Below are 24,761 nucleotides of genomic sequence, written 5' to 3' on the forward strand. Positions count from 1 at the left end.
CTGACAGGGGGGAGTTTCCCTGGTTGGACGTACAGCGTGGAAGGAACACGTTATTCCATTTGTGAGGGTACCTACCCTAGGGGACACGGTACTGGTCTGCTTTTCAGCCAGACTCCTCTGAATCTCTAAGTGTACCTGCTGTTCCTGCAGCCTCCTCATGGATCTCTAAGTGTACCTGCTGTTCCTGCAGCCTCCTCTGGATCTCCCCGTGGTGACAAACGCTGTATGTGATTGGTCGGGATAGCTCCGCCTCCACGCGGGACAGCCAGCTTCGCAGGTTACTCATGTTCTTATCCAGCTGTTGCACCGTCACCAGAGTGTCCTTCAGCTTCCTCACCCTGCACACACACACACACACACACACACACGTTAGTCATGTTCTTATCCAGCTGTTGCACTGTCACCAGAGTGTCCTTCAGCTTCCTCACTCTGCACACACACACACGTTAGTCATGTTCTTATCCAGCTGCTGCACCGTCACCAGAGTGTCCGTGCGAGCGCGCGCACACACACACACACACACACACACACACACACACACACACACTTAAGCTCCAGGGTTATTACTAGTTAACTAAAACTAACACAATGACAAAAACTACAATTGGATTTTTTTAATTCTTTAATTTAAAAAATGATGACTAACTATAATACAAATATCCTTAGTTGTAGTCTTTATTTAAAATCTTCAAAAATAGCAGATAAGCTCACAGAACTAGAATCTCATTGAAAACAAAATAAAATCAAAATAAAAACTAATAATTATAATAATGTTGGTATAAGCTCCCACACAGAAACCTCGCAGCTGTGTCAGTGTTCTCGCGGACATACAGGTATATCTGTTCAGCACCTGTAGAAGTTTTTTTTAGAGATGTGCGTATATATATACACAGTATATATATTTAGATATACTTCCCTTATTTTTCTCCACAAAAGGAGCCTTCGCTGCCAACGACACTGTCATGGCAACGCACACTCGCACAGGGCCAATGGAAGCTTTCTCCACAGCTGCTGTTTGAAGTTGAATGGCTGAAGTGCGCCCTGTGTTCTGGAGTCTGAGTTCACTTCACCCATGGAGAGCCAACAGGGGCTTGTTTCTCTTATAAAGGCTAAAAAAAGGCTTCTAAATCCTAAAATTTTTCTGAAAAACCTCATGTTTCTATATCAGCGGTGCTCAACCTTTTTCATGTCAAGGACCCCCAGAATTCTCTCTATTGGGCCACGGACCCCCATCTCAAAACATGTACTTCCAGGGACCCCCCAGAAGCAAATATTTTAGTTAAAAATGTTCGCTCTGAGATATATATTCAATGATTTGCGCCACATTTTAACGATAAAAAAAAAAATAGCAGACCTATAAAAGCTCGTAGCACGCCACTCGGTGGCACGCTATGAGCTTGTAGATCTGCTATTTTTCAATAGCTAAATTATTACAATGTTTAAAACACCAAAAGGGGTTCCCCCTCCGGCCCAAAATGGGTTAAAATAAAATCACACCCGTGTGAAGTGAGGGGCGCTATTAATATATTAAAAGTCTAACTCATGTTGATTAGGTGATGTAATGGTGATGTAAAACAAACGGTGCCAACACAAACACTAAATTCTCTTTATATTGTTAATTTAATGTTTGTGTTAGGGACAAGATGACCCTTCATTGTCAATGGCGTTAACATTATTAAACCTGTATATAGGAGGGGCTAGCGCCCCTCAAAAAGCTGCGTGTGTGCGTGTGTGCGTGCGACAGAGGAAAGATAAGAGAGAGAGCTAGTAATTTTGTTTCAAGGACAAAATAGACTACTAGAACATACTGTACTGCTCAGTACACAGCCAGCCATATTTACATTAATCAAAACTTGTTCATGTCAGGTGAACTCGTACAATCTCTCTCTCTCATCCCTCTCTCTCTCTCTCTCTCTCTCTCATCTCTCTCTCATCTCTCTCTCTCATCTCTCTCTCATCTCTCTCTCATCTCTCTCTCAATTCAACAGGCTTTATTGGCATGACGTTTTAAAAGTGTTGCCAAAGCACAATCACAGATATTACAAAAAACAACATAACAACATAATATCAATGACATGAAAGAATAAATTAAAATAATATAAAATAAAGCAGGTGGTGCAGAAAATAAAACATGGCATACTGTATGTGTGTCCTACTGGTTGTCCCTTTTCTTGTGACAGGAATTGACATATTTTGCAGCCAAAACGGCACATTCTTTCTGTTCCCCCAGAAGGACTGGTAATCTTTCCCTTTCTGTCATACTTCTGAATTCTGGGAAATTTGTTTCAAATTTTGGGAAGAACTCCTCTCTAATATTTGTGTAGTTTTTACATTGTGTTAAAAAGTGTAACTCTGTCTCTATAGCTCCGTCATCACAGTGACAGCACAGCCTCTCCTCTCTGGGCAGCCAGGTCTGTCTGTGTCTGCCCTTCTCTATTGCCAGACTATGATCACTCAGTCTGTACATTGTCAAAGTCTTTCTCAGGTTTTTGTCAGTTACTGTGGTTAGGTAGTCTGCCACAGTATACTGTCTGTTTATTCTCTCTCTCATCTCTCTCTCTCCTCTTCCCACCCTCTAACCCCCCCCCCACCCCCACCCCCTCTGACAGCCTAACAAAGCCTATACAGTATACTTATACTGTATATATATTATATATATTTATATACAGTAGGAAAAGTGGGCAGTGGTGGAAAGTAACTAAGTACTTTGAGGTATTTGTACTTCACTTGAGTATTTCCAACTTCCAGTATACTTTTACTTCTATTCCACACTACCGTACATCTCATTGCCAAAATGTGTATACTTTTACTTCACTACAATTATTTGAAAACTTTAAGTTACTTTGGCGATTTGTTATTTCGAATAGAAAACATACAATATAACCACTTCATCCCGATACATTTCGGCCATTTGAAAATAGCAGATCTGATATTTTCAAAATATTTTACTTATTAGTACTTTAAGATTTAACATATTGATGCAGATACTTTTGTATACTTTTACTTGTAACAAAGTAGTTCTAAATTGCAGTATTGGTACAATTGAGTACTTTTTCCGCCACTGAAAGTGGGGCCCCAAGCCCCCAACAAAGACAAAGCCTTGCCCTGGGAGAGGGAGCCCCCCCGCTACGCAAAGGGGGGACAGGAGGACCTGGGAGCCCCCCCCCGCTACGCAAAGGGGGGACAGGAGGACCTGGGAGCCCCCCGCTACGCAAAGGGGGGACAGGAGGACCTGGGAGCCCCCCGCTACGCAAAGGGGGGACAGGAGGACCTGGGAGCCCCCCCGCTACGCAGAGGGGGGACAGGAGGACCTGGGAGCCCCCCCGCTACGCAGAGGGGGGACAGGAGGACCTGGGAGCCCCCCGCTACGCAAAGGGGGGACAGGAGGACCTGGGAGCCCCCCGCTACGCAAAGGGGGGACAGGAGGACCTGGGAGCCCCCCCACTACGCTAGGGAGGACAGGAGGGAGAGGAGTGAAGAGAGGAGAAGAGAATACAGCTGGAGAGGATAGGTGAGGATAATAAGGGACAAGCTGAAATGTACAGCCGGGCACAACAGGAGAGCTTCATAGTTGCTTGGATACTCCGTGGTAGAGGGCACGTTGCGTTGAGGCTATTTATACAGTATGTGAACAAGTTATAGGACTCAAGCCGCAAGCAGTTGAACAAGGCCTGTTGAATCCCCTAATTTGAATGTAAGACAAAACTAATTGTGACTCCTTGTTCGTTCCATATTCCGTCTATACATCCACATTCTAATCTACAGCATGCCCTTCACGTTTCAACCCACACACCTGGCAACGGACAGATTCAAGATTCAACCGACTTTGAGTAGATTACAGTCACACGCACGCACACTTCGGTTGTACAAAAAAAAGCCAGTTTCAACAGACTATCAACAAAGGATAACTTGACTGCAGTGAAAGGCACTCTCGCCTGGGTGCATGTATTTGGTCCGATGTGCTAACAGTCCGACACGCAATATTCTGACACCCTAATTACCCCAAAATTACCCTAAACTAACCCTACACCCTAATTACCCCAAACCCCAACACCCTAATTACCCCAAACCCCAACCTAACCCTACACCCTAATTACCCCAAACCCTAACCTAACCCTAACCGCTTGCGGAAGACACAGATTGAGTCTTAAACTCAAGCCACGGGTGTCCATTTTCGTGCCACAATGGATCACCTTCTCCAAGCGTTAGAAACGCTAATATGTTAACTAATATTTTATTTAGCTCTTAACATCCCTCACCTCAGTCTGAGCCTCACTTCAGAGAAAACGCTGATTAAGATCACGTGCGCACAACGTCTTTCGATTACGATGACGTCGCACCATGGAAGCAAGCGTTGCCTATAGCGATGGGAAGCTAAAATACGGTAAATATAATTGTATTGATTCTGGATTAATAGAAATCAACGAAAACCGACATTCTCGGGTTCTGGCATATATTGTGTTGAAGTGCTCTGCGTACCACCTGTTTTTAATTTGCACATAATACAGGAGGCATCAGGAGGTTGCTTTACTGAAAGAGACCTTTCTTTACTGAAAGAGTGCTTCCAAAACTTAGAAATATAATCACCTGCAATTAATTTCTTGAAAGAAAGTAGCTCCTTTCTGGCAAGAAAGGAGCATAATTACACGATTCAGTGATGCATTCCAAACTGTGTGAGAACACATTATGTGTGTGCACACGCACAAGCTGCACGCACACTCGCACACACGCACACACACACACACACACACACACACACACACACACACACACACACACACACACACACACACACACACACACACACACACACACACACACACACACACACACACACACACACACACACACACACACACACACACACGCTCAAATAACATGTCTACAGTGAAACAAACACTTTGCAGATAGAAAGGGGATAAATCAAGCTTCACGTATACAGCTGTAATGTTGGGTGAGTTTGACGTATAGTTTAATACAATCAGACAGGACTTTTTCCGTTTGGATATACTGTATGGGGGTTCCTGGTAGCTCGGCTACCAGGGTCCAGGGGTGCCCACTGCCTGGTAGCCGAGCTACCAGGCACCCCAATAAAACTATGTCTGATTAACTGGCAGCACAGCATGCTACGGCAACAGCATCTCCACAAGCCAGCCCTATAGGGTCTATGATGTATCTATGAGCATAGTGGCAGACTGCTCTCCATACCAACACAGGACCCTCTGCTCAGGACCCTGAACGCTGAAGATGGGGGGTTGGTTGAACATGGGGTTTAAGGGCCATATGGTACAGCCTGACAGTCAAGTCTATATGCTGCAGCTTTGGATGGTGGGCGAGAGAGATGGAGAGGGGGGGGGGGGGAGGGAGGGGGCTATATTTGACCACCAAATCCACGACCATCTGTCTGAATGGGGGTCAAAGTACTAATAGTATAATATCATGGTGGTAAGTTAACGTACAGTCTGTACATTCAGTACAGACACGTCGTATTGTATGACAGCTGCAGACCTCGGCTCGCTCGGCAACAGCAGGTGAATAGGCTAAAAGCGTAATTACTACGGTTCAGTGATGCATTCCAAACTGCGTGAGAACACGCGCACGCACACTCACACTCACACTCACACTCACAAGCACATAAGCACATGCACGCATTATTATGCATTAAAAGCTTTTAATAGAGTGCAGCACAAACGCTGCTGTCTGCTTCACACACACACACACACACACACGCACGCACATACACACTGGGACCACATGCACCAGGCACACACATACTGTATGCAGACACGCGCCTGCACCTGAGTATGCACATGTGCACATACATACACATACATACAAGACCTGTTGATCCCCTGATTGAATGTCGTGTGAGTGTAAAGGTGAATCCACACCAAGCTAACGTGTTCATACTAATCAAGTCAAGATGAAGACATTGTTGCCGAAATGCGTAGGTGTAAATATTATACATTTATTCTTAGAATGGAGCAATAAAGCACACACATCCACTCACTTAAAGGAGAATTCCATGCTAGAAGGCTTTCTTACCTTGAATGGGGCTATGGGGTGTTGTGCTAATTCGCTTATTGCCATTGCTCAAAATCATTATATTTTATATCCTTTATATCCTCTCTTCATAATGTAAATAATATCCCAAGCGGCACACTTTACTACTTATTTCGATGGAAATAAGCTTATGGTAGGGGAAATAGCCAATAAGTAGTTTTTGCACAAAAAAACCACCTGGACCTCTTTGGTGGGGACGTAACAACTACAAAGAAAGCCGTAAAAAAGCCTTCTAGCATGGAATTCTCCTTTAAAGCCAGGTGCCGGGCCGAGGTTGTAACAATAACAAAACTAAGGCCCGCACACTGGGTAATGCTCCAAAGCTTCAAAATGATATTTATTAAGGTTCCTTACACCATAGTGGACATGACGTTTCAAAACTCTCGGCAGTATTTCTTATTCTCGCCATGCATGTACCATGCATGTACCATGCATGTACCATGCATGTACCATGCATGTACCATGCATTTACCAGACTATTAACCAATTCAGGCCTGACGTCGAAATAAAAAATAACGTTTGCTCTGAAAGAATATATATTCAAAGATTTGTGCCACATTTTTACGATTTTTCGAAAAAAACTATTTTTCAATAGTTAAAGTATGCTTATAGTTAAAACACCAAAAGGGGTTCCCGCGGTTTCTTGGTCTCTTTCCTTTTTTCCCCCTCTCCCACAAGAACATGATTAATTTTAACGACCGGGGGAGCCGGTCAAGCAATCTTGCGCAGCATGCGGTCTCTCTCACCTGGCCTCGATGTGCTGGAAGAGGTTGTTCCAGCGCTGGTTGACCTCCTGCAGAGTGCCGTGGACCTGCCTCTGCTTGGCCTCATCGCTGGCTAACAGCAGCTGCTCCCCAAGCTGCTTCAAGTGGCTTTTGTTTTCGCTGAACAGATTGATCTCCTCCATGCAGTCCTATAGTGGGGGAGACAGAGACACTATTATCAGTCCTATAGTGGGGGAGACAGAGACACTATTATCAGTCCTATAGTGGGGGAGACAGAGACACTATTATCAGTCCTATAGTGAGGCGACAGAGACACTATTATCAGTCCTATAGTGAGGCGACAGAGACACTATTATCAGTCCTATAGTGGGGCGACAGAGACACTATTATCAGTCCTATAGTGGGGCGACAGAGACACTATTATCAGTCCTATAGTGGGGCGACAGAGACACTATTATCAGTCCTATAGTGGGGGCGACAGAGACACTATTATCAGTCCTATAGTGGGGCGACAGAGACACTATTATCAGTCCTATAGTGGGGGCGACAGAGACACTATTATCAGTCCTATAGTGGGGCGACAGAGACACTATTATCAGTCCTATAGTGAGGCGACAGAGACACTATTATCAGTCCTATAGTGAGGCGACAGAGACACTATCATCAGTCCTATAGTGGGGTGACAGAGACACTATTATCAGTCCTATAGTGAGGCGACAGAGACACTATTATCAGTCCTATAGTGGGGGAGACAGAGACACTATTATCAGTCCTATAGTGGGGCGACAGAGACACTATTATCAGTCCTATAGTGAGGAGACAGAGACACTATTATCAGTCCTATAGTGAGGAGACAGAGACACTATTATCAGTCCTATAGTGGGGGCGACAGAGACACTATTATCAGTCCTATAGTGGGGTGACAGAGACACTATTATCAGTCCTATAGTGAGGTGACAGAGACACTATTATCAGTCCTATAGTGAGGTGACAGAGCCATAATTGTATTTGGTCACAGTGTGTGCATACACTTTTAGTTAGTAATTGAAATGTTAAATTAGGACACTTCACCCTTCTTGCAAATGTCAGAGCTGACATCGACATGTAAATATGAGATAAATGTAGCTACTGTAGGTGTAATGTTAGAGACCACAGAAGTGAACCTTTCAAGCCTGTTTTCTCAACTCGCTGTTTCTCTGCAAGACATTACTCTATATAAGCCATATCTCCAAAACTGGTGGGTCAAACTGAACCACCAATATGTCAATTTGAAGCTATGATTCACTGCTTTCATAATGACATGAAAAAATGAAAATTCAAAAAAATCCTATGGCAGTCAAATTTTGTCACGTATTTAAAAAAAAGCCTGCATGCTGTTCTCATTCAGAAAGCCGAGCACCTGTTTTGCTTCTGGTTAGGTTAATTAGCTGCTACTTTGTCCATAATCACCACCATAGGAAGTGTTTTGGGTGCAAAACAGTATAAACACAGTGTTATATTGTCAGGTCAGGAGCCTCTGGGCTACCATTTGGCTCATCTCAATCTCCAGCATCTACAATACAATAATCAGACGCTGTCCCCAAACCCCTCATTAACTTGTGCTACAAACCAACCCAGCATGCTGCATGGTGACATAATGACAGACAACAAAGGGGCCTTCTGTAAAATGAAAAGACAATTGTTTTGTTTGAACAAAGCGGCCGAGGTGGCAGCATTCCAGACCTGCAGCCAGCCACTCTGCTGTGTGTGTGTGTGATTCTGGAGCACGTTTGACCAGGTGGCCCCATTTGTGCCCCAATTAATTTGTTGACTAATTGGCAGCAGTGCGTGCATTTTGTAATGTACTCTGTGATAACAAACAGTATGTTACTTCGCTCCGAGTATATACAGTACTTTTAAGTTCTATACAATAATTAATTTGTATTCATTAATCTGCCTAGATTACTATGCTATACTATTATTATGCTAGCCTATTTAGTCTTGTAAATTGGACATACTTTCCCCTTTCTGGTGTTGGCATCATGTTATGCTTTAGCTATTGAAAAATAGCAGATCTACAAGCTCATAGCGCGCCACCGAGTGGCGCGCTACGAGCTTGTAGGTCTGCTATTTTTGGAAAATCGAAGAACGACTGACATTTTTTTTAATCTGATCTCAGGTCAGAATGGGTTCATCAGACCAGTGTGTGTCCAGTGTAAACCTCGTATGAATCTGATCTCAGGTCAGAATGGGTTCATCAGACCAGTGTGTGTCCAGTGTAAACCTCGTATGAATCTGATCTCAGGTCAGAATGGGTTAAGGTGAAAGAAACGCAAATGCCTCTCCTCTCCTTTCCATGCCATGCCGGCCGGAAGGCAGCATTCAGGAGAATTGCTTTTTTTCCCGAAGTTCTCCTGAACTTGAACACTGCAGTATTTTGCATTGAACAAATGTGTTTAGAAATCCATGTCATATGCCGCATCTCCTCTAGCTAAAGAGAGTGCTGGGTTGCGCCCCGAAAATAGCTGATATACAAGCTCACGAAGTGTCGCGGCGCGACGCATTGTGAGCTTGTAGATCAGCTATTTTCGCATTTTGTTGTCCAAAAGTGCCCTCTTACGGGGATTTCAGCCCCTGCCTCTCTGCACGTCCCTGGTTTGGTGTGTACGTGAATTAATTAATCAGAGTACATGATGATGTACTAATGACAGCATACAAGACTATACCTGCACATCTACAGTAAACTGTTGCAATATTCCTATCCAGTAGTTCTGTTCCACATTTAGCCACATTTATCGTCTGATGACGTCAAGGAATCTAAAGGGCTCGATATAATTCGATGTGCACATGTTGTAGTAGCGCAGTGAAAATAGACAACGCTTCCAACAGGTTATTAGCATATAGAGAGGATTCAAACGGAAGCACGCACATCTCAAGAAATTCTACAGGTGCTGAACAAAAAAAAACTATATATAGTACTGTACGTACAATGAAAAAGAAGGGTTGTCCGACCGCACACTGTGTATCAGCTCCAAGGACACTTTATTTAGGTAACAACGGTTCGACCCTTACGGGTCTTCGTCAGGTATGAGATACCTGATGAATAGAGCACCGAAGTCTGACGTCAATATCGGTAGAGGGCGCAAATCCACAGGTTCATGTACTCCCATAGGGGGATTTTAGATCGCCTCATATACGTATATAATAAAAAATAAACATGTCATGCCGGCCGCTTCACTCATATGGATATGAAGAATCAGCTGACTGACAGAAAACGCTATTGTTACTGCTACTGAATTAGTTACATTTTCGCTAGAAGCAGACTGTATCATACGAGTGACTGACTGTTGCAAACGATACAGAGACACCTCCCTGACAATAACGCTGAGACAGCTTGTTTCTTTTTGGACCACACAACGCTTATAGTAGACGATATTAAGATCACCCCATGTTATTCTCCATAGAGAAATTACTTCCGCGAACCAGGGGAATCGAAGTGGGATGAGCGAGTTACGTCAGGACTTCGGTGCTCTATATGGTCGAAACGTTGTTACTTGGGAGCTGATACACAGTGTGCGGCCAACCCTTCATTTTCATTTTAAGCATAGACCCACACCTTTGGCATGTGACACCCGTATTAACCCATTCTGACCGGGAACTAATTTTGGTGTTAGCATCATGTTATGCTTTAGCTATTGAAAAACAGCAGATCTACAAGCTCATAGCGCGCCACCGAGTGGCGCGCTACGAGCTTGTAGGTCTGCTATTTTTTGAAAAATCGAAGAACGACTGACATTTTCAGAATCTGATCTCAGGTCAGAATGGGTTATAATCAGACCAGTGTGTGTCCAGTGGAAACCTCGTATGAATCTGATCTCAGGTCAGAATGGGTTAAGTATAACCCAAGAGAGCTCCGCGTCTGTCTCCGTTTACCTTCTTGAGTTTCTCCACCATCTCCTCGATGCTCAGGTCTCCACTGTGGGAGACCTTCCTCTCTATCTGCATCAGCCAGTCACACAGCTCCCTGTTCTTGTCGTTGAAGATGGTCCAGGCGTTGAGGCGGTCGGCGATCTCCTGCCGGCGCACGGACACCTGAGGGAGGGAACAGCGTATGTTAGTTAGTTTCATTTATTGTCCACGTGTGGAAATTCGTCTTCGGTCTCAACAGTAAAAAACAAACAGTTACAACAACAGCAACAACACTTAACACAATTATTTTCTCATGGCAAAAAAGTGGAGGACAACAGTGGCAAATACATTGGAAAAACAAACAAATCTAGCGAGACATGGTATCATTTAGTGCCTTAATGGCATTTGGTATGAAGGAATTTAAAAAAATGTTAGTTAGCTTTTGGTACTTTGTACCGTCTACCAGAGGGAAGTAGTCCGAAGTCCCTGCAGAGTGGACGATAGGGGTCTTTTGCTATCTTGATAGCTTTTTTACGAAGTACGAAGTCCTTGTAGATACAGCCTAATTGTTGCGGTCATCGACATGTACCGTACAAAAAACATCAACCACCACATGTACTTTTATAGCTCTTTTATAAGTGTTGTTATTAATCTTCATTCCCTGAAGAAGACCTCCTAGGTCGAAACGTTGGATTCTTAATAAATATGCAGCATCGTGGCTACGAGTGTGCAGCCTTTTTTCTTATTTTTACTTGATTACTGCCTTAAGCTCCGTTCACATTGAAGAAGCAGAAGCTAGCTTCTGCTTCGTGGTCCCATGTTATCTCTATGCAGAACAGCTTCTGCGTTTAAAAGCTGGAAGAATAGCTTTTTTTTGTTTTTGCGTTTTTTTTTTCTCACCGAACCTCAACTTTAAAGCAGCTTTTAAAAGCTGGAGCTTTAAAAATCTGCGTGTAGCCAATCAGAGCACAGCGTGGTTTGAGGAGGCGGAGTTGAGCTCATTTTACAAACCAAAAAGCTCTGAAAAAGCTGTCCGACCCAATTGTCCGCATTAAAAAATAAACTTTTTAAATATGGGCTGTATATGAAATATGAATGGATATTTGGCAAGACCATAGCATATTTAGCGATAGAAATTAAAGTTTATATGAGAAACAAGTTGTCGAAGCGGTGAAAACAGGTTGTGTTCCGTGTTCCGTCGCGAGTGTCACGTTTCTGGGGACAAGTGATCGTGCATTCACCCCCCCCCTCCGGTTCTCATCGAAGCTATGGATGGACTACGGAACTGAACTCTCCAGAACGCTATCCGTCGCTTGTGGACTGTGTGTGGACTAAACAGTGCACACACACACGGTTGATAAATTAGCAGATATAGATAGATAGACAAACAACTAAACAATATAGTTGTGTCGGAGTTTTCGCCAAAACCTTCCCCGAGAAGAAGGGAGGAGCAGCCCGCTCTCAGCGCGTTTCTGTGCCGATCCTCGTGTGTCTCTCGGTAGTATGTTGAAGCTTTTGCGCCGTCAATCAATACCTTTAAAATAAATAATTAATAGCCTTTATATCAGTTGTATGTACCCCCCCCCCCCCCCCCCCCACACACACACACACACACACACACACACACACACACACACACACAGTACAGTAGTCCCCAGTACTGGAACGCCGAGGAGAGCTGTGCTCGGAGACGATTTGCGGGACGTTTCATCGCACTAAAATTAATTGCCCTTGTCGCGGGACCTCGCCCTGAGCACAGGGCGTTGACCACTGGTGTACGCTCCTCGACACCCAGTCTCAAATTAGGGGGTCCTCCGCGGGCCGGGCCACAGGGTCCAGAAGTCGGTCCACTTTCGTGTGTGTGTGTGTGTGTGTGTCGCTGCATTGTATGTTGATTGTTGAAACGTGGGCACCGTGAATCATACCTTTAAAAAAGAATTAATAGCCTTTATATCAGTTGTATGTACCCCCTCTATTTATGCAATATGTTGCCCATGTTTTGTGATTGGTTTGCTGCGTTCTGAATCGATAAACCAATCGCATATATTTATTTGAGGGAATCATTTCAGACAGCGCCGAGATAGGGGATCCCTTCCACGGGAGACTTGGAACTGAATGTCCGGAAACCGCACGTAAACATAAGCTGTTTTAACTGCTTTTACGACGTGCTGGATATATACAATTGTATTTCTACGGTATGCTCTTTCTAAATCAACATTAACATTACATACAGAGCCGCCATTTAAAAAAATGCCCGGAGGGTTTCGCTCGTGGCCAGCTGGGGGAGAGGAGAGCGGAGTGTGGGGGGGAGACATGGGCACTGAAGACGGGGAGGATTGAGATCCCGTCCGTTCGGTTATTTACAAACAAGTTTACCAAGATTATATTATTTATTCATCGATACATAGGTTATGATGTAACTAAATATATAAGTATGTCTCCTCTACAGTCGCTATTTTACATTTTAGACTTTCAAATGCGCATCTGCTCAAACTGCCTGTCTCTCGTCTCAAAGCCAGACAGCCAGTCCAGGCAGCTTGAGTGACAGGTACCTTGTACACGCCCACTTTCTCAAAAAAAAAGCTGCGTCTTTTAGAGTTCTGCTTTTGCTTTTTAAAGCAGCTTCTTCAATGTGAATGGGGCTTTAGGCCAGCACCTCACCAACCCTCTCCCTTTATTGTGTACTTGTTATTAATCTTCATCACCAGGGGGCGCTAAGGTGCATGAATACCACGTGTACTAGGCTCTGATCCAACCCGACAGGGAGTCGTGGGTTCGATGCCCGATGGACGTTTACTGTAGGCCTACAGTACAGTATGTCACGACTCACGCCCTGAATCTCGTCTCCTGTAAATCTACACTGTCTGTGCTATCGAAATAAAGGCAGAAACAAAAGCCCCCCAATTTATCCTAAAAACGAAAAACAAAATGCTCTATATTTACTCTCATTGTATATTAACATTAACATCCCACTTTTTGCAGAGAAACAAATGCAAACAAAGTGCATTCCATAGAATAAAGACCTTTCTTCCGTCATCACAGCAGCAGAGAGAGATGAGATACAATTGTTTTGATTCCCAAAACAGCTTCCAATTTAATCCCTGGCTGCTAATTGAATCCACCAAATGTTCATAATGACATCTTAATGCATTCTGACCGGGAACCCGTTTTGGTGTTAGCATCATGTCATGCTTTAGCTATTGAAAAATAGCAGATCTACAAGCTCATAGCGCGCCACCGAGTGGCGCGATACGAGCTTGTAGGTCTGCTATTTTAGAAAAATCGAAGAACGACTGACATTTTTAGAATCTGATCTCAGGTCAGAATGGGTTCATCAGACCAGTGTGTGTCCAGTGGAAACCTCGTATGAATCTGATCTCAGGTCAGAATGGGTTAATGCATTGATAATATCTCATTACACAGTTAGGGGCTCGTGGCTGGCTGGTGATCCCTTTAGACTCCCAGAGCTCATATTATACTCTAGTAGTGTGTCCTGTTTTCAAGGCTATTATTAACTGCTTCCCTGGCATTTATAGTTATTTCATGAGCCCTGGCCTGTTAGGAGTGGATTCTGGAGTATGTGGGTTCCATTGTGTTGCACTGTGGCCCTGCCCTCTAGCTGGGGGGGGGGGGGACTTGTCCCTCCCTCACAACAATAGAGGCTGTCCTCTGGTCCCCGTCAGCCCGGCCAAGCCATCTGTTCTCCAGGGCCATTTCGCTGACTGTCCCCCACCTGCAACCTGTTAACTAAACAGGGAGCACAATGCTGCGGTTCAAATCCTATTGCCACGCCACGGTGCCATCAGACAGCAGGGAAGTATCTCATGATTCACTCCAATGGGAGTTCATTATCAGCTGTCATAATGACTTGGGATGAAAAAAACGCATTGAACCAATTTTACAGTTCCATAATAAGCAATATCTAAAAGGTCACATGAAGCTGGTTAGGTTGGTCTGTATTAATAACAATGTGTTTTATTACCTCCTAATCCTAATCTAATCCACAAAGTTCGGTTGGATTTAATTAAAGTATTGAATTCAATCAAAAAGGTTGTTTTGAGACGAGAGCTGCATGTTCACTTCAACTGGTTCCAAAAAGAGGAACAGGTGGGAGCTTTCACTGCAAACCAGGCTCCCGCCAACAAAATCATCACAAGATGCCATCGACCCTCAAATACGCTAACAAACATGGCCGTTTCTCGGCAAAGAACAAACGTGTGTTTGTTTCTGTATTTAGAGCCGAAGGACTTAACTGTAGCACAGCTGACTGGAGTTTCACTTGACTGTGGAACCAGCGTTCACGACTTAGGGGGGATGTTTAGGGTATGCAGAAAAAAGCATCCTTTCCCCCATAAACTGAAGAACCAGTAGAGAACCTCACTCAAAGGAACCACACAGGGCCTTTAACGGGTTCTCTCTCTGTATGGCAGCGGTGCTAATAGCGCCTCAACCTTCCCAGAGTACTTTCATAAAAAATATTTTCATAAAAGCCTATACTGTATATCCACATCACTGCTCCCTGACAAGACATTCTGACTGTACCGTACAATGCCCAACTTCTTCCATGCAGCACAGATAAAGAGGTAAATGTAAATGTCAGAGAAATGTCAGGCAAACTCATTTTAACAAGCTTTAGAAACTAATACTACCTGGGTGGAAAAAAGCTAAATTACACTTTCACTAGGCACTTGAAAAGGTCTTACCCCACTTACTACTATGCTAGACTATTTTCAGAGAGAATGTGTGTGAGTGACTATCTCTCTCTCTCTCTGTGTGTGTGGGGGTGTGTGTGTGTGTGTGTGTGGGTGTGTATGTGTGTGTGTGTGTGTGTGTGTGTGTGTGTGTGTGCGTGCCTGTCTGCGTCCGTGTTTGTTTGTCTGTGTCCAGTCTCTGTTGTGTACAAGGTTTCGTCACGCTGACCATGCCAAAGCGAGTTAGCAAGTTTTCCCTCCTCTCTCTCTCTCTCTCTCTCTCACCTTCATGCAGAGCTCTCTCTCTCTCTCTCTCTCACTTTCATGCAGAGTTCTCTCTCTCTCTCTCTCTCTCTCTCTCTCTCACCTTCATGCAGAGCTCTCTCTCTCTCTCTCTCTCACCTTGGTGCAGAGCTCTTCCCATTGGCAGTGGAGTTGTTCCAGCTGCTGTTCCAGCAGAGCGGTGTCTCCGGCTGCCACGTACTGGGACAGGTCCATCCTCATGGCGGAGAGCTCCCTGAGACCACCGGCCACATGCTCCAGGGACAGCTCCCTCTGCTGCATCACAGGCAGGCGCACACACACACACACACACACACACACACACACACACACACACACACACACACACACGGTCAGACACCCCACAGACACATTGATTGGCTGGCTGTGTACCCCCTTCTCTAGCTCTCTCTCTCTCTCTCTCTCTCTCTGTGGTCAGAAGGATTAAATGGCTGTTGACAGGGGAGGGGGAGGGTAAGGGGGGTAGAGGAGGGGGTGGGGAGTGAAAGGAAGGGGCAAAGGACGAGGGAAAAGGGGTAAAAGGGAGGGGGGGGAACTCATAATAGAGGCACGCTGTGGGGTAACGGGCCGGGCCGGGCCAGAGAGTTATGGCTGAGAGGAGGCCAGGCTGAAGCTTCCAATGGCAAATCAATTTTACGTTATATAAATGAACCACTTAACCCTCTAAGACCCAGCGTTGCTTTATAGCAACAAGTTATATTTTAATTAATTACTTAATTCTTATTATTTTTTTCTGTTCTTTTTTCACCTAAACGTCATCAGTGATGTTCATTGCAATGCCATTTCAATGCCATTGGTCATGATATTTGCATATAAACACCCCCCACAGAGGCTGAAATTCACACAAATTAAAAGTTTCTGGACTTAACCTATGACTTTTGACCTTTAACCGTAATAAAAGTAAGTAAAATAATTGTAATATATGTTTTTTTTGTGATCATTAGAATGTCTAGAACATGTTTTATTTATTATTGTGAAAGGTATCCCCCAAATGTAAATTATAAATGTATTATATTATTATATAATTATTATAAATTTATATCAAACTTTTTTTTTTTTTTTTCTTTTTACATATTTTTTAGTCTTAGTCCTAGTAGTACAAAGTAGTAGTAAGGTTGAAATCTATTTTTTGCAAGTAGAAATTAATGCGGGTCTTAGAGGGTTAAAGGGATTGTGACATTAAAAAAAGACTTATTTTTCTTAATTTTCTGAGCTCAATTGCACCCAAAAAAAAACCTGAACTTTTAACATCGAGTAGATTTTCTGTGGTCTGGGGTTTTCTGCTCTGGTTTTCCTTCTGTTTGTGATGTAAGAGCCAGAAGATCCAATATATTATGTCAATGGGATTTGCCAGCAGATGTTTTCATTGTACCTCAAAAGCCTTCCAAACCCCCAAAGAAAACTCCAGACCACAGAAAAATCCACTGAATGTTCAAAGGTTTTTTGGGTCTAATTGACGGTCAATAAAACCTAAAACGAAAAATAAAAATGAATATTAATGTCACAAAACCTTTAAGCCCTTCTGAACGGGAACCCATTTTGGTGTTATAGCATCATGTTATGCTTTAGCTATTGAAAAATAGCAGATCTACAAGCTCATAGCGCGCCACCGAGTGGCGCGCTATGAGCTTGTAGGTCTGCTATTTTTGAAAATTCGAAGAACGACCGACATTTTCAAGAATCTGATCTCAGGTCAGAATGGGTTAATCAGACCAGTGTGTGTCCCCAGTGGAAACCTCGTATGAATCTGATCTCAGGTCAGAATGGGTTAAGCCCTAGTGTATATGATATGTACCATGCTTCATCGTATGACAATTAGCAAACAAAAGCAGGTCTACGAGATGTTTATGTTCATTTTCAAAAATGCATTTATTTTTTAATATAAATAGGCCTAGTGGCCTATACACATCTATAATCTTTTTCACCTATAATGACATGCCCAAAATAGTGACGACAGGTTGAAAGCGGTTCAAAATAACTTCAATTCGGTATTGCGCGACAACATACTGTAGTACACTTCTACAGCCTATACCTGCATCCATTTGTTAGAGCTTACAATTATTATATAATTATCTTTGTGTGGTTTTTGTTCCTATAAACTGTTTTTGTTCCTATAAACTGTTTTTGTTCCTATAAACTGTCATTGTTGTTATTTACAGTTATTAGTATATGGATGTGTCCATGTATGTATGTTGTATGTAATATATATATGTATATATGAATGTGTGTAGATGAATGTACATACATAAGGACAGCATGAATGTAATTATGCACAGTGTAAGCAGGCACGGCCTGCTACACGTAAACAAATGGACTCCAGGGGTAGGGCACGACAAGCCTATGGCTTCTCCCTAACCCTTTTTCGGAACGGACAGGACCTATGGACACTAAAAAAAAAAAAAAAAAAAAAAAAACATATATAAAAAATAATAATAATAATGAATATGAAAAATGTTGGAATCTGTGTGCAATGTATGAATGTATGTCCTCCTTCCGAAAATAAACTGAACTGAACTGAACTGAAAAATAAGCTCTCCACCTGTCAGGCATCAACTGTATAGCACAGCTGAACACATTAAGCGTGGTTGTTCAGTTCAAATGCACAAACCAGTATTGAATTTGACAGCAAAATTTTGATTTTAGTTTTAGTCTTTTGAATAGCTTCATTCATTTAGTTTCAGTCACATTTTAGTCACCTGGAATGTTTTACTGTCGTAGTCGACCAAATGTCATAAGATTTTAGTCGACTAAATCAGTTGATTCCGTCGTAAGGACACTTGCTGAAAATAGCAGATCTACTGTAACAAGCTCACAACACATCGCGTTGTGACGCGTTGTGACCTTGTAGATCGGCTATTTTCAGCATGCAACCAAGTGTAAAATGACTTGGATCTCTTGTCCACTAGTCCCTCTCTCTCTCTCTTTCCCCTCTCTCTCCTAACCTGAAGGTCTCTTTCCCCTCTCTCTCCTGACCTGAAGGTCTCTTTCCCCTCTCTCTCCTGACCTGAAGGTCTCTTTCCCCTCTCTCTCCTGACCTGAAGGAGTTCCTCTTCGTCCTGGAGTGTCCCCGCTGGCTGTGTCTCCTTCGTGCAGCTCTTCAGCTCCTTCAGTTGTTGTGTTCTGAGAGCAAGTCCGCCCTGACACTTCACCCAGTTCTGGAAGAAACAAGTGGTATACTGTGCTTTAGTTTAAACTCAATTTAGTTGGTGTATTCTCAACATCACAGGGGGAAAAAAAGGATTGATGGTGTAACGTCGCTGCTACTGTACACGCTCATGTGAAAGTCAAGACGGACTTTATCCCATTCTGACCTGAGATCAGATTCATACGAGGTTTCCACTGGACACACATTGGTCTGATTATAACCCATTCTGACCTGAGATCAGATTCTAAAAATGTCAGTCGTTCTTCGAATTTTGCAAAAATAGCAGACCTACAAGCTCGTATCGCGCCACTCGGTGGCGCGCTATGAGCTTGTAGATCTGCTATTTTTCAATAGCTAAAGCATAACATGATGCCAACACCAAAATGGGTGCCCGGTCAGAATGGGTTATGCAACCAGTGATCAGCTGATTCCATTTAACAACAACGTGGTATTTAGACTGAGTGGCTATTTTCACCCCCAGGTTGGAATGTAAACCTAACTTGATAATTATTGTTATCACATTTACATTACAAGCTATAATTTCAGTTTTGAGCTTTATGGTCAATGACTTGAAGACAACTTTAATCTCTTTTTTTTAACTCATTTCCACGACCGAATCCCATGTCGTTTTTTGAGTTCTCCCGTAAAGTGCCGAGCCCCTTTTTTCTCACGCTGGGTCACATATTGTCATATTGTCCTCAAACCTTCGTCTAACAGACAAGCAAGTTGTTGTTTATTTTCATCTTTTTTTCCACACCATGGCCTCAATGTATATATAAAACATAACAAATGTTCTATTTTTAGCCGGAACATTTTCTGTACCCAAGTTAGCGGCTTAAGATGAAAGGAGAACGTGTTCGCTGTCTCGTCATATCACTAACTGCCTCTGTTATCGTAGCCCTTATCGGGCTCATCCAGGGGGATTTCCCCAAAGCCTGAGAGGATACCGTTGTACTACCCTACCCCCAACTCAACTCCCCCACTGAAAAACACCATGGGCTTCATGTGCCGACCTGGAAGGGGTTAACACAACTTCCCCTGATCCCCCCCCTGTGAGAAAAGCACATATGTATGATGCAAGCAATTACCAAAGCTGCCAGCGTCACGCACACGCGGACGAATCCCAGCTTAGAGTGAAATATGCTGTGTTGGGGGTGTGTACCGTCTATGATCACAATGACTAAACCAGACTGAACTTTGTTTTCAATGTGTCCTCCAGTGACACGCTGTGACTGGGTCCTACCCGTGCTTATGTGACCAGTTTTGACTGAGAGACTGCCATTTTTTTTAATTTTAGTTTTTTTCATGTCATATGGAAGCAGGGAATCATAGCTTCAAATTGATATATTGGTTGTTCAGTTTGACCCACCAGTTTTGGAGATATGGCTTATAGAGTAATGTCTCACTTCTGTGGTCTCTAACATTACACCTAGCTACATTTATTAAGCATTTATTTCATATTTACATGTTGATTTCAGCTCTGACACTTATTTCAGACATGCTCTAGTATGTATTATTAACTTTAAAAAAAAAATATATCTCCTCTGGTGAAAAGCTGTAATTTGCGCGATGGCAGACTTAACATGTTGAACAAAACTATACATCCTCAGACACAAACACATGACGCATACCTTCATACAGTAATACCATACCATGGTAAAGGAAAGATTATCCCAGATTCTGCTGTAAATCAACTCCATATACGGCCGGCTATACAGACAAACTATAAGCCTATTGTGTATTGATACAGTGCTTGGAAAACAGGCCACAGAGGCTTGGTTCTACGGGCCACAGAGGCTTGGTTCTACGGGCCACAGAGGCTTGGTTCTACGGGCCACAGAGGCTTGGTTCTACGGGCCACAGAGCTTGGTTCTACGGGTCACAGAGGCTTGGTTCTATGGGCCACATAGGCTTGGTTCTACGGGCCACAGAGCTTGGTTCTACGGGCCACAGAGGCTTGGTTCTACGGGCCACAGAGCTTGGTTCTACGGGCCACAGAGGCTTGGTTCTACGGGCCACAGAGCTTGGTTCTACGGGCCACAGAGGCTTGGTTCTACGGGCCACAGAGCTTGGTTCTACGGGTCACAGAGGCTTGGTTCTACGGGCCACAGAGCTTGGTTCTACGGGCCACAGAGGCTTGGTTCTACGGGCCACAGAGCTTGGTTCTACGGGCCACAGAGCTTGGTTCTACGGGTCACAGAGGCTTGGTTCTACGGGCCACAGAGGCTTGGTTCTACAGGTCACAGAGGCTTGGTTCTACGGGCCACAGAGGCTTGGTTCTACGGGCCACAGAGGCTTGGTTCTACGGGCCACAGAGCTTGGTTCTACGGCCACAGAGAAGCAGAAATGGTCCTGCAGAAATGACCCTAGCAGGGTTACATTGCAGATAAGCCCCACTTGTTGGCATGCTTGCATGCATGGGCTTGTCTCCAGTTTCATTGATTTGATTTAATGTTGTCATGAGCAGTCCAGGTATTATTTTCCCCAGTATTATATCAGCATATCCAGATCTGACCCGGGGCCACGCTGTGTCCAACTCCTCTGTACGACAGCCTCTTCTTCCATTTGGACCAGCTGGTGCGGGATGGGGATCACAGCTAGATTACAGCATAACTGCTCTTTTATCCCACTTTTCCAGTACAACACTCACTCACTCATGCATGCACTCATGCACGCACGCACGCATGCACAGAGTGAGTGAGTGAGCGTGCGTGCGTGCCTGATTCAGTGTGTGTGTGTGATTCAGTGTGTGTGTGTGTGATTCAGTGTGTGTGTGTGTGTGTGTGTGTGTGTGTGTGTGTGTGTGTGTGTGTTTCCGTGCGGCGTGGCCTCGCTGGGGGGGGTTCGGGGGGGATGGAACGGGGTTAGGTAAATGGGTCAACAGACCACTCCCATCACCCACTCAGAATACCAACCAGGGTCACAGTCAGGGCAGCGTACATACATAAATGTATATCCCTATAATATACCCACAGACACCTCCGTAACGTAATCCAGTGATGACACACATCACATACAGTATGTATACACATACTGTACATTCAGGTCATTCGTTCCACTCCAGAACCCAGTGAGGTCGTACAGTAAGAGACCAATTAAGGGCAGCCGAACGCTCCACTAACTGTACCTGGACCTCCACAGCATGATCCTAGTCCAACATCTAAGCACTAATCCATCAGATGGTACCGATATACTGTCATAACATTACGTTACGTTCATGTTGAAATAAAATACATTTAGTGCAAAAATTGAAAATTGTAGTTCTATCCCACCAGGGCATCTGCTGGTTTCTATTTCGACCAGGAAGTCTTAATTGACCTATAGCTAAGCCCCGCCCCAAACTGATATGGTCCAATCACAGCTAAGCATAACTTTGGCTACAGTAGACAAACCTCTCCACCAATAGTTTTCCTATTATGATAAAACATTGTTATTAAAAAGTAAATGTCACGCACATATTTTTCCAGTGCATGTGGCAGGCCTTGTTGACGGATTTGGAAGAGGATTTTGAAAGGTCTGGTTCCAAAAATGAACCAGCATTTAATGTGTAAAATCCATGATATTTACATACATATTTACAATTTGCTAAAGGTGAATTGCATTCACCTGGTATCCTTGTCATGTAAAGGCTCATACATAGTCTGGATTTTCGGTGGTGAGGTGACCACCGAACTACAACATGACGTCACTGAGCCGCGGTGAAGAGCAAACCACCGCCACCGCTCCAGCCCTTCTCTCTGTTTTTACTCACCACCGCTCAATGTTATTTCAGCTCCGGTGGTCAGCTCACCACCGGAGCGGTGGTCACCTCACCACCGAAAATCCAGACTATGAATAGGACTTTAGCCATCTAATTTCGTACTAGTCAGAATTAGGACATCTGGTGAGATTACCAGTAAGTTACAGTACATCTTGGATTTGAGTGCTGCTACCTGAAGGACGGTGTTGGCCAGCTCTCTCCGTCTCTCCAGCTGTGTGACCGTGCTCTCCCATTGGCCCTGCAGCGCTCGGAGCTCTTCCTCCAGCTGGTTCTGAGTCCGAGGCTCGGTCATGGACGCTCGCAGCCGCTCGCCGGCCTCCAGCGTTTGGCTGTAGGCGGCGGCGTGCCGACCCAGAGTCTCCTCAACGCGCTGCACGGAGAAGATGAAACCAGGGAGGGACACTTCCTTTAACTTAAAGATGGACTGCCGTGATTTCTTAACTTTTTCTGTTTTGCATGTGTCTATGGAGTTAAAATTACTCTAATAGTCCCCCATGTGTGGTTACAATATTTTAATTTAAATATGTCTTCCCTGTGAATGTTTGGTTTTTTCCTGAAAGCTGAAAGCCTTCGAGTCAAAAGGCCCAATCGCAATAACACCATTTTAGTGACATCATAACCCTAACCCCTCCCGCATTATCATACAACAACAGCTGTGGGCGAGGCTTAAGTTCAGGTGGGTGGTGCTACGGTGAAAACCAGGTATATTTAATGAACTGGTGGGTGTGGCCACATGAAAACATAATTTTAACACTTTCTGTACACTTTTTTTGAAATAAACCTTCCTCCTAGTATAATCACAATACCTGATGATCCTGTTTTAGGGAGGGAAAAACCAAAAATATTGACTCAAGCACAAACTTAAAATCAAGAGCAACCCGTTCCTATACCTGGTAACTGTCCACAGAGTCCCGTAACCCGTTCCTCTACCTGGTAACTGTCCACAGAGTCCCGTAACCCGTTCCTATACCTGGTAACTGTCCACAGAGTCCCGTAACCCGTTCCTCTACCTGGTAACTATCCACAGAGTCCCGTAGCCGCGGCAGGGCGTGTTGTACAGCCGGCCCTTCGGCGGGCAGCAGAGGGTGGATGTCTCCCAGCAGCCTCTGCAGCCTCCTCAGAGCGAGGCGGTAGTAGCTCCAGCGGCTGAAGGTCTCCTGCAGCAGGGCCCTGCGCTGCTCCACCAGAACCACACAGCTCTGCCAGCTCTCTGCCACACGCGCCACAGCGGCCATACGCTCAGATCTGGGATCCACAAGCATCACAAGAGGGTTTATCATCATGATTCTATATAATTATGTATATTGGATCAGCGGTTATTTATTATACCCCCCTAAAGCACAGCGTGGTACAACCACAGTAAACACAGACAGACAGTCACAGTACAGTACGGTACGTGCTGGGGGCTCCAACCTAATAGTAATAATACCTAATAATATGGAACCTAATAATATGGAAACATAAGTCTAGTTGCAAAAAAGAGATTTCAACCTTACTACTACTTTTACTACTAGGACTTTGTAGAGGAAATTATGTAAAAAAGAAAGGAAAAAAAAGGTAATTTTATGCACATTTATAATAATTATTAAAATAATAATAATTAATAATTTACATTTGGGGGATATCTTTCACAATAATAATAATAATAAAACTTGTTCTAGACATTCTAATGATCACAAAAAAACATATAGTTATTTTACTTACATTTAACAGGGTTAAAGGTCACAGGTTAAACATTGTTCAAAATTCCAGAGATTTTTAATTTGTGTGAATTTCAGCCTCTGTGGGGGGTATTTATATGCAAATATCATGAGGCATTGCAATGAACATCAATGATGACGTTTAGGTGAAAAAAGAACAAATGAATTAATTAATTAAAATATGTTATGTATTATTGCAACTTTGGGTGTTACAGGGTTAAACCCTATTTTATAGCCTAGATAAGATAGAGCGAAGATAGCCAATCTCGCTCTCTTGAGAAAAAGCTTGAGATGTGTTTGATTGCAGATTGGCTAGAGTAGCAATTCAGGAAAAGTGTGGAATATACTTTTCACTTATATTCCCGAAATAGCAGTTAAACTGTACAGTGTATACCAGTGCTACTCAATGCGCGGCCCGTGGGCCCTGTATTTGCAAATATAATTAGTTATTTTCATTGTTTTGAACAAGATTGTAGGTATTGTATT

At 43.7% G+C, this 24,761-nt stretch overlaps 1 protein-coding gene across 1 annotated transcript in view; it reads right to left on the bottom strand.

Moving 5' to 3' along the window:
• LOC308334452 (nesprin-2-like) overlaps window positions 1–24,761 on the bottom strand; it is a 54,117-nt gene that overhangs the window by 22,191 nt on the left and 7,165 nt on the right. The window contains exons 4-10 of the mRNA XM_080791208.1: window positions 23,586–23,820; window positions 22,748–22,945; window positions 18,706–18,825; window positions 15,770–15,925; window positions 10,701–10,859; window positions 6,810–6,976; window positions 176–338 (exon numbers count right to left, since the gene is read on the bottom strand). Of these exons, the coding sequence (XP_080647334.1) occupies window positions 176–338; window positions 6,810–6,976; window positions 10,701–10,859; window positions 15,770–15,925; window positions 18,706–18,825; window positions 22,748–22,945; window positions 23,586–23,820 (1,198 nt within the window). The remainder of the gene's footprint in view (window positions 1–175; window positions 339–6,809; window positions 6,977–10,700; window positions 10,860–15,769; window positions 15,926–18,705; window positions 18,826–22,747; window positions 22,946–23,585; window positions 23,821–24,761) is intronic.

The sequence above is a fragment of the Protomyctophum bolini genome (genome assembly GCF_963924005.1).
Source record: "Protomyctophum bolini genome assembly, chromosome: 19".
NCBI lineage: Eukaryota > Metazoa > Chordata > Actinopteri > Myctophiformes > Myctophidae > Protomyctophum > Protomyctophum bolini.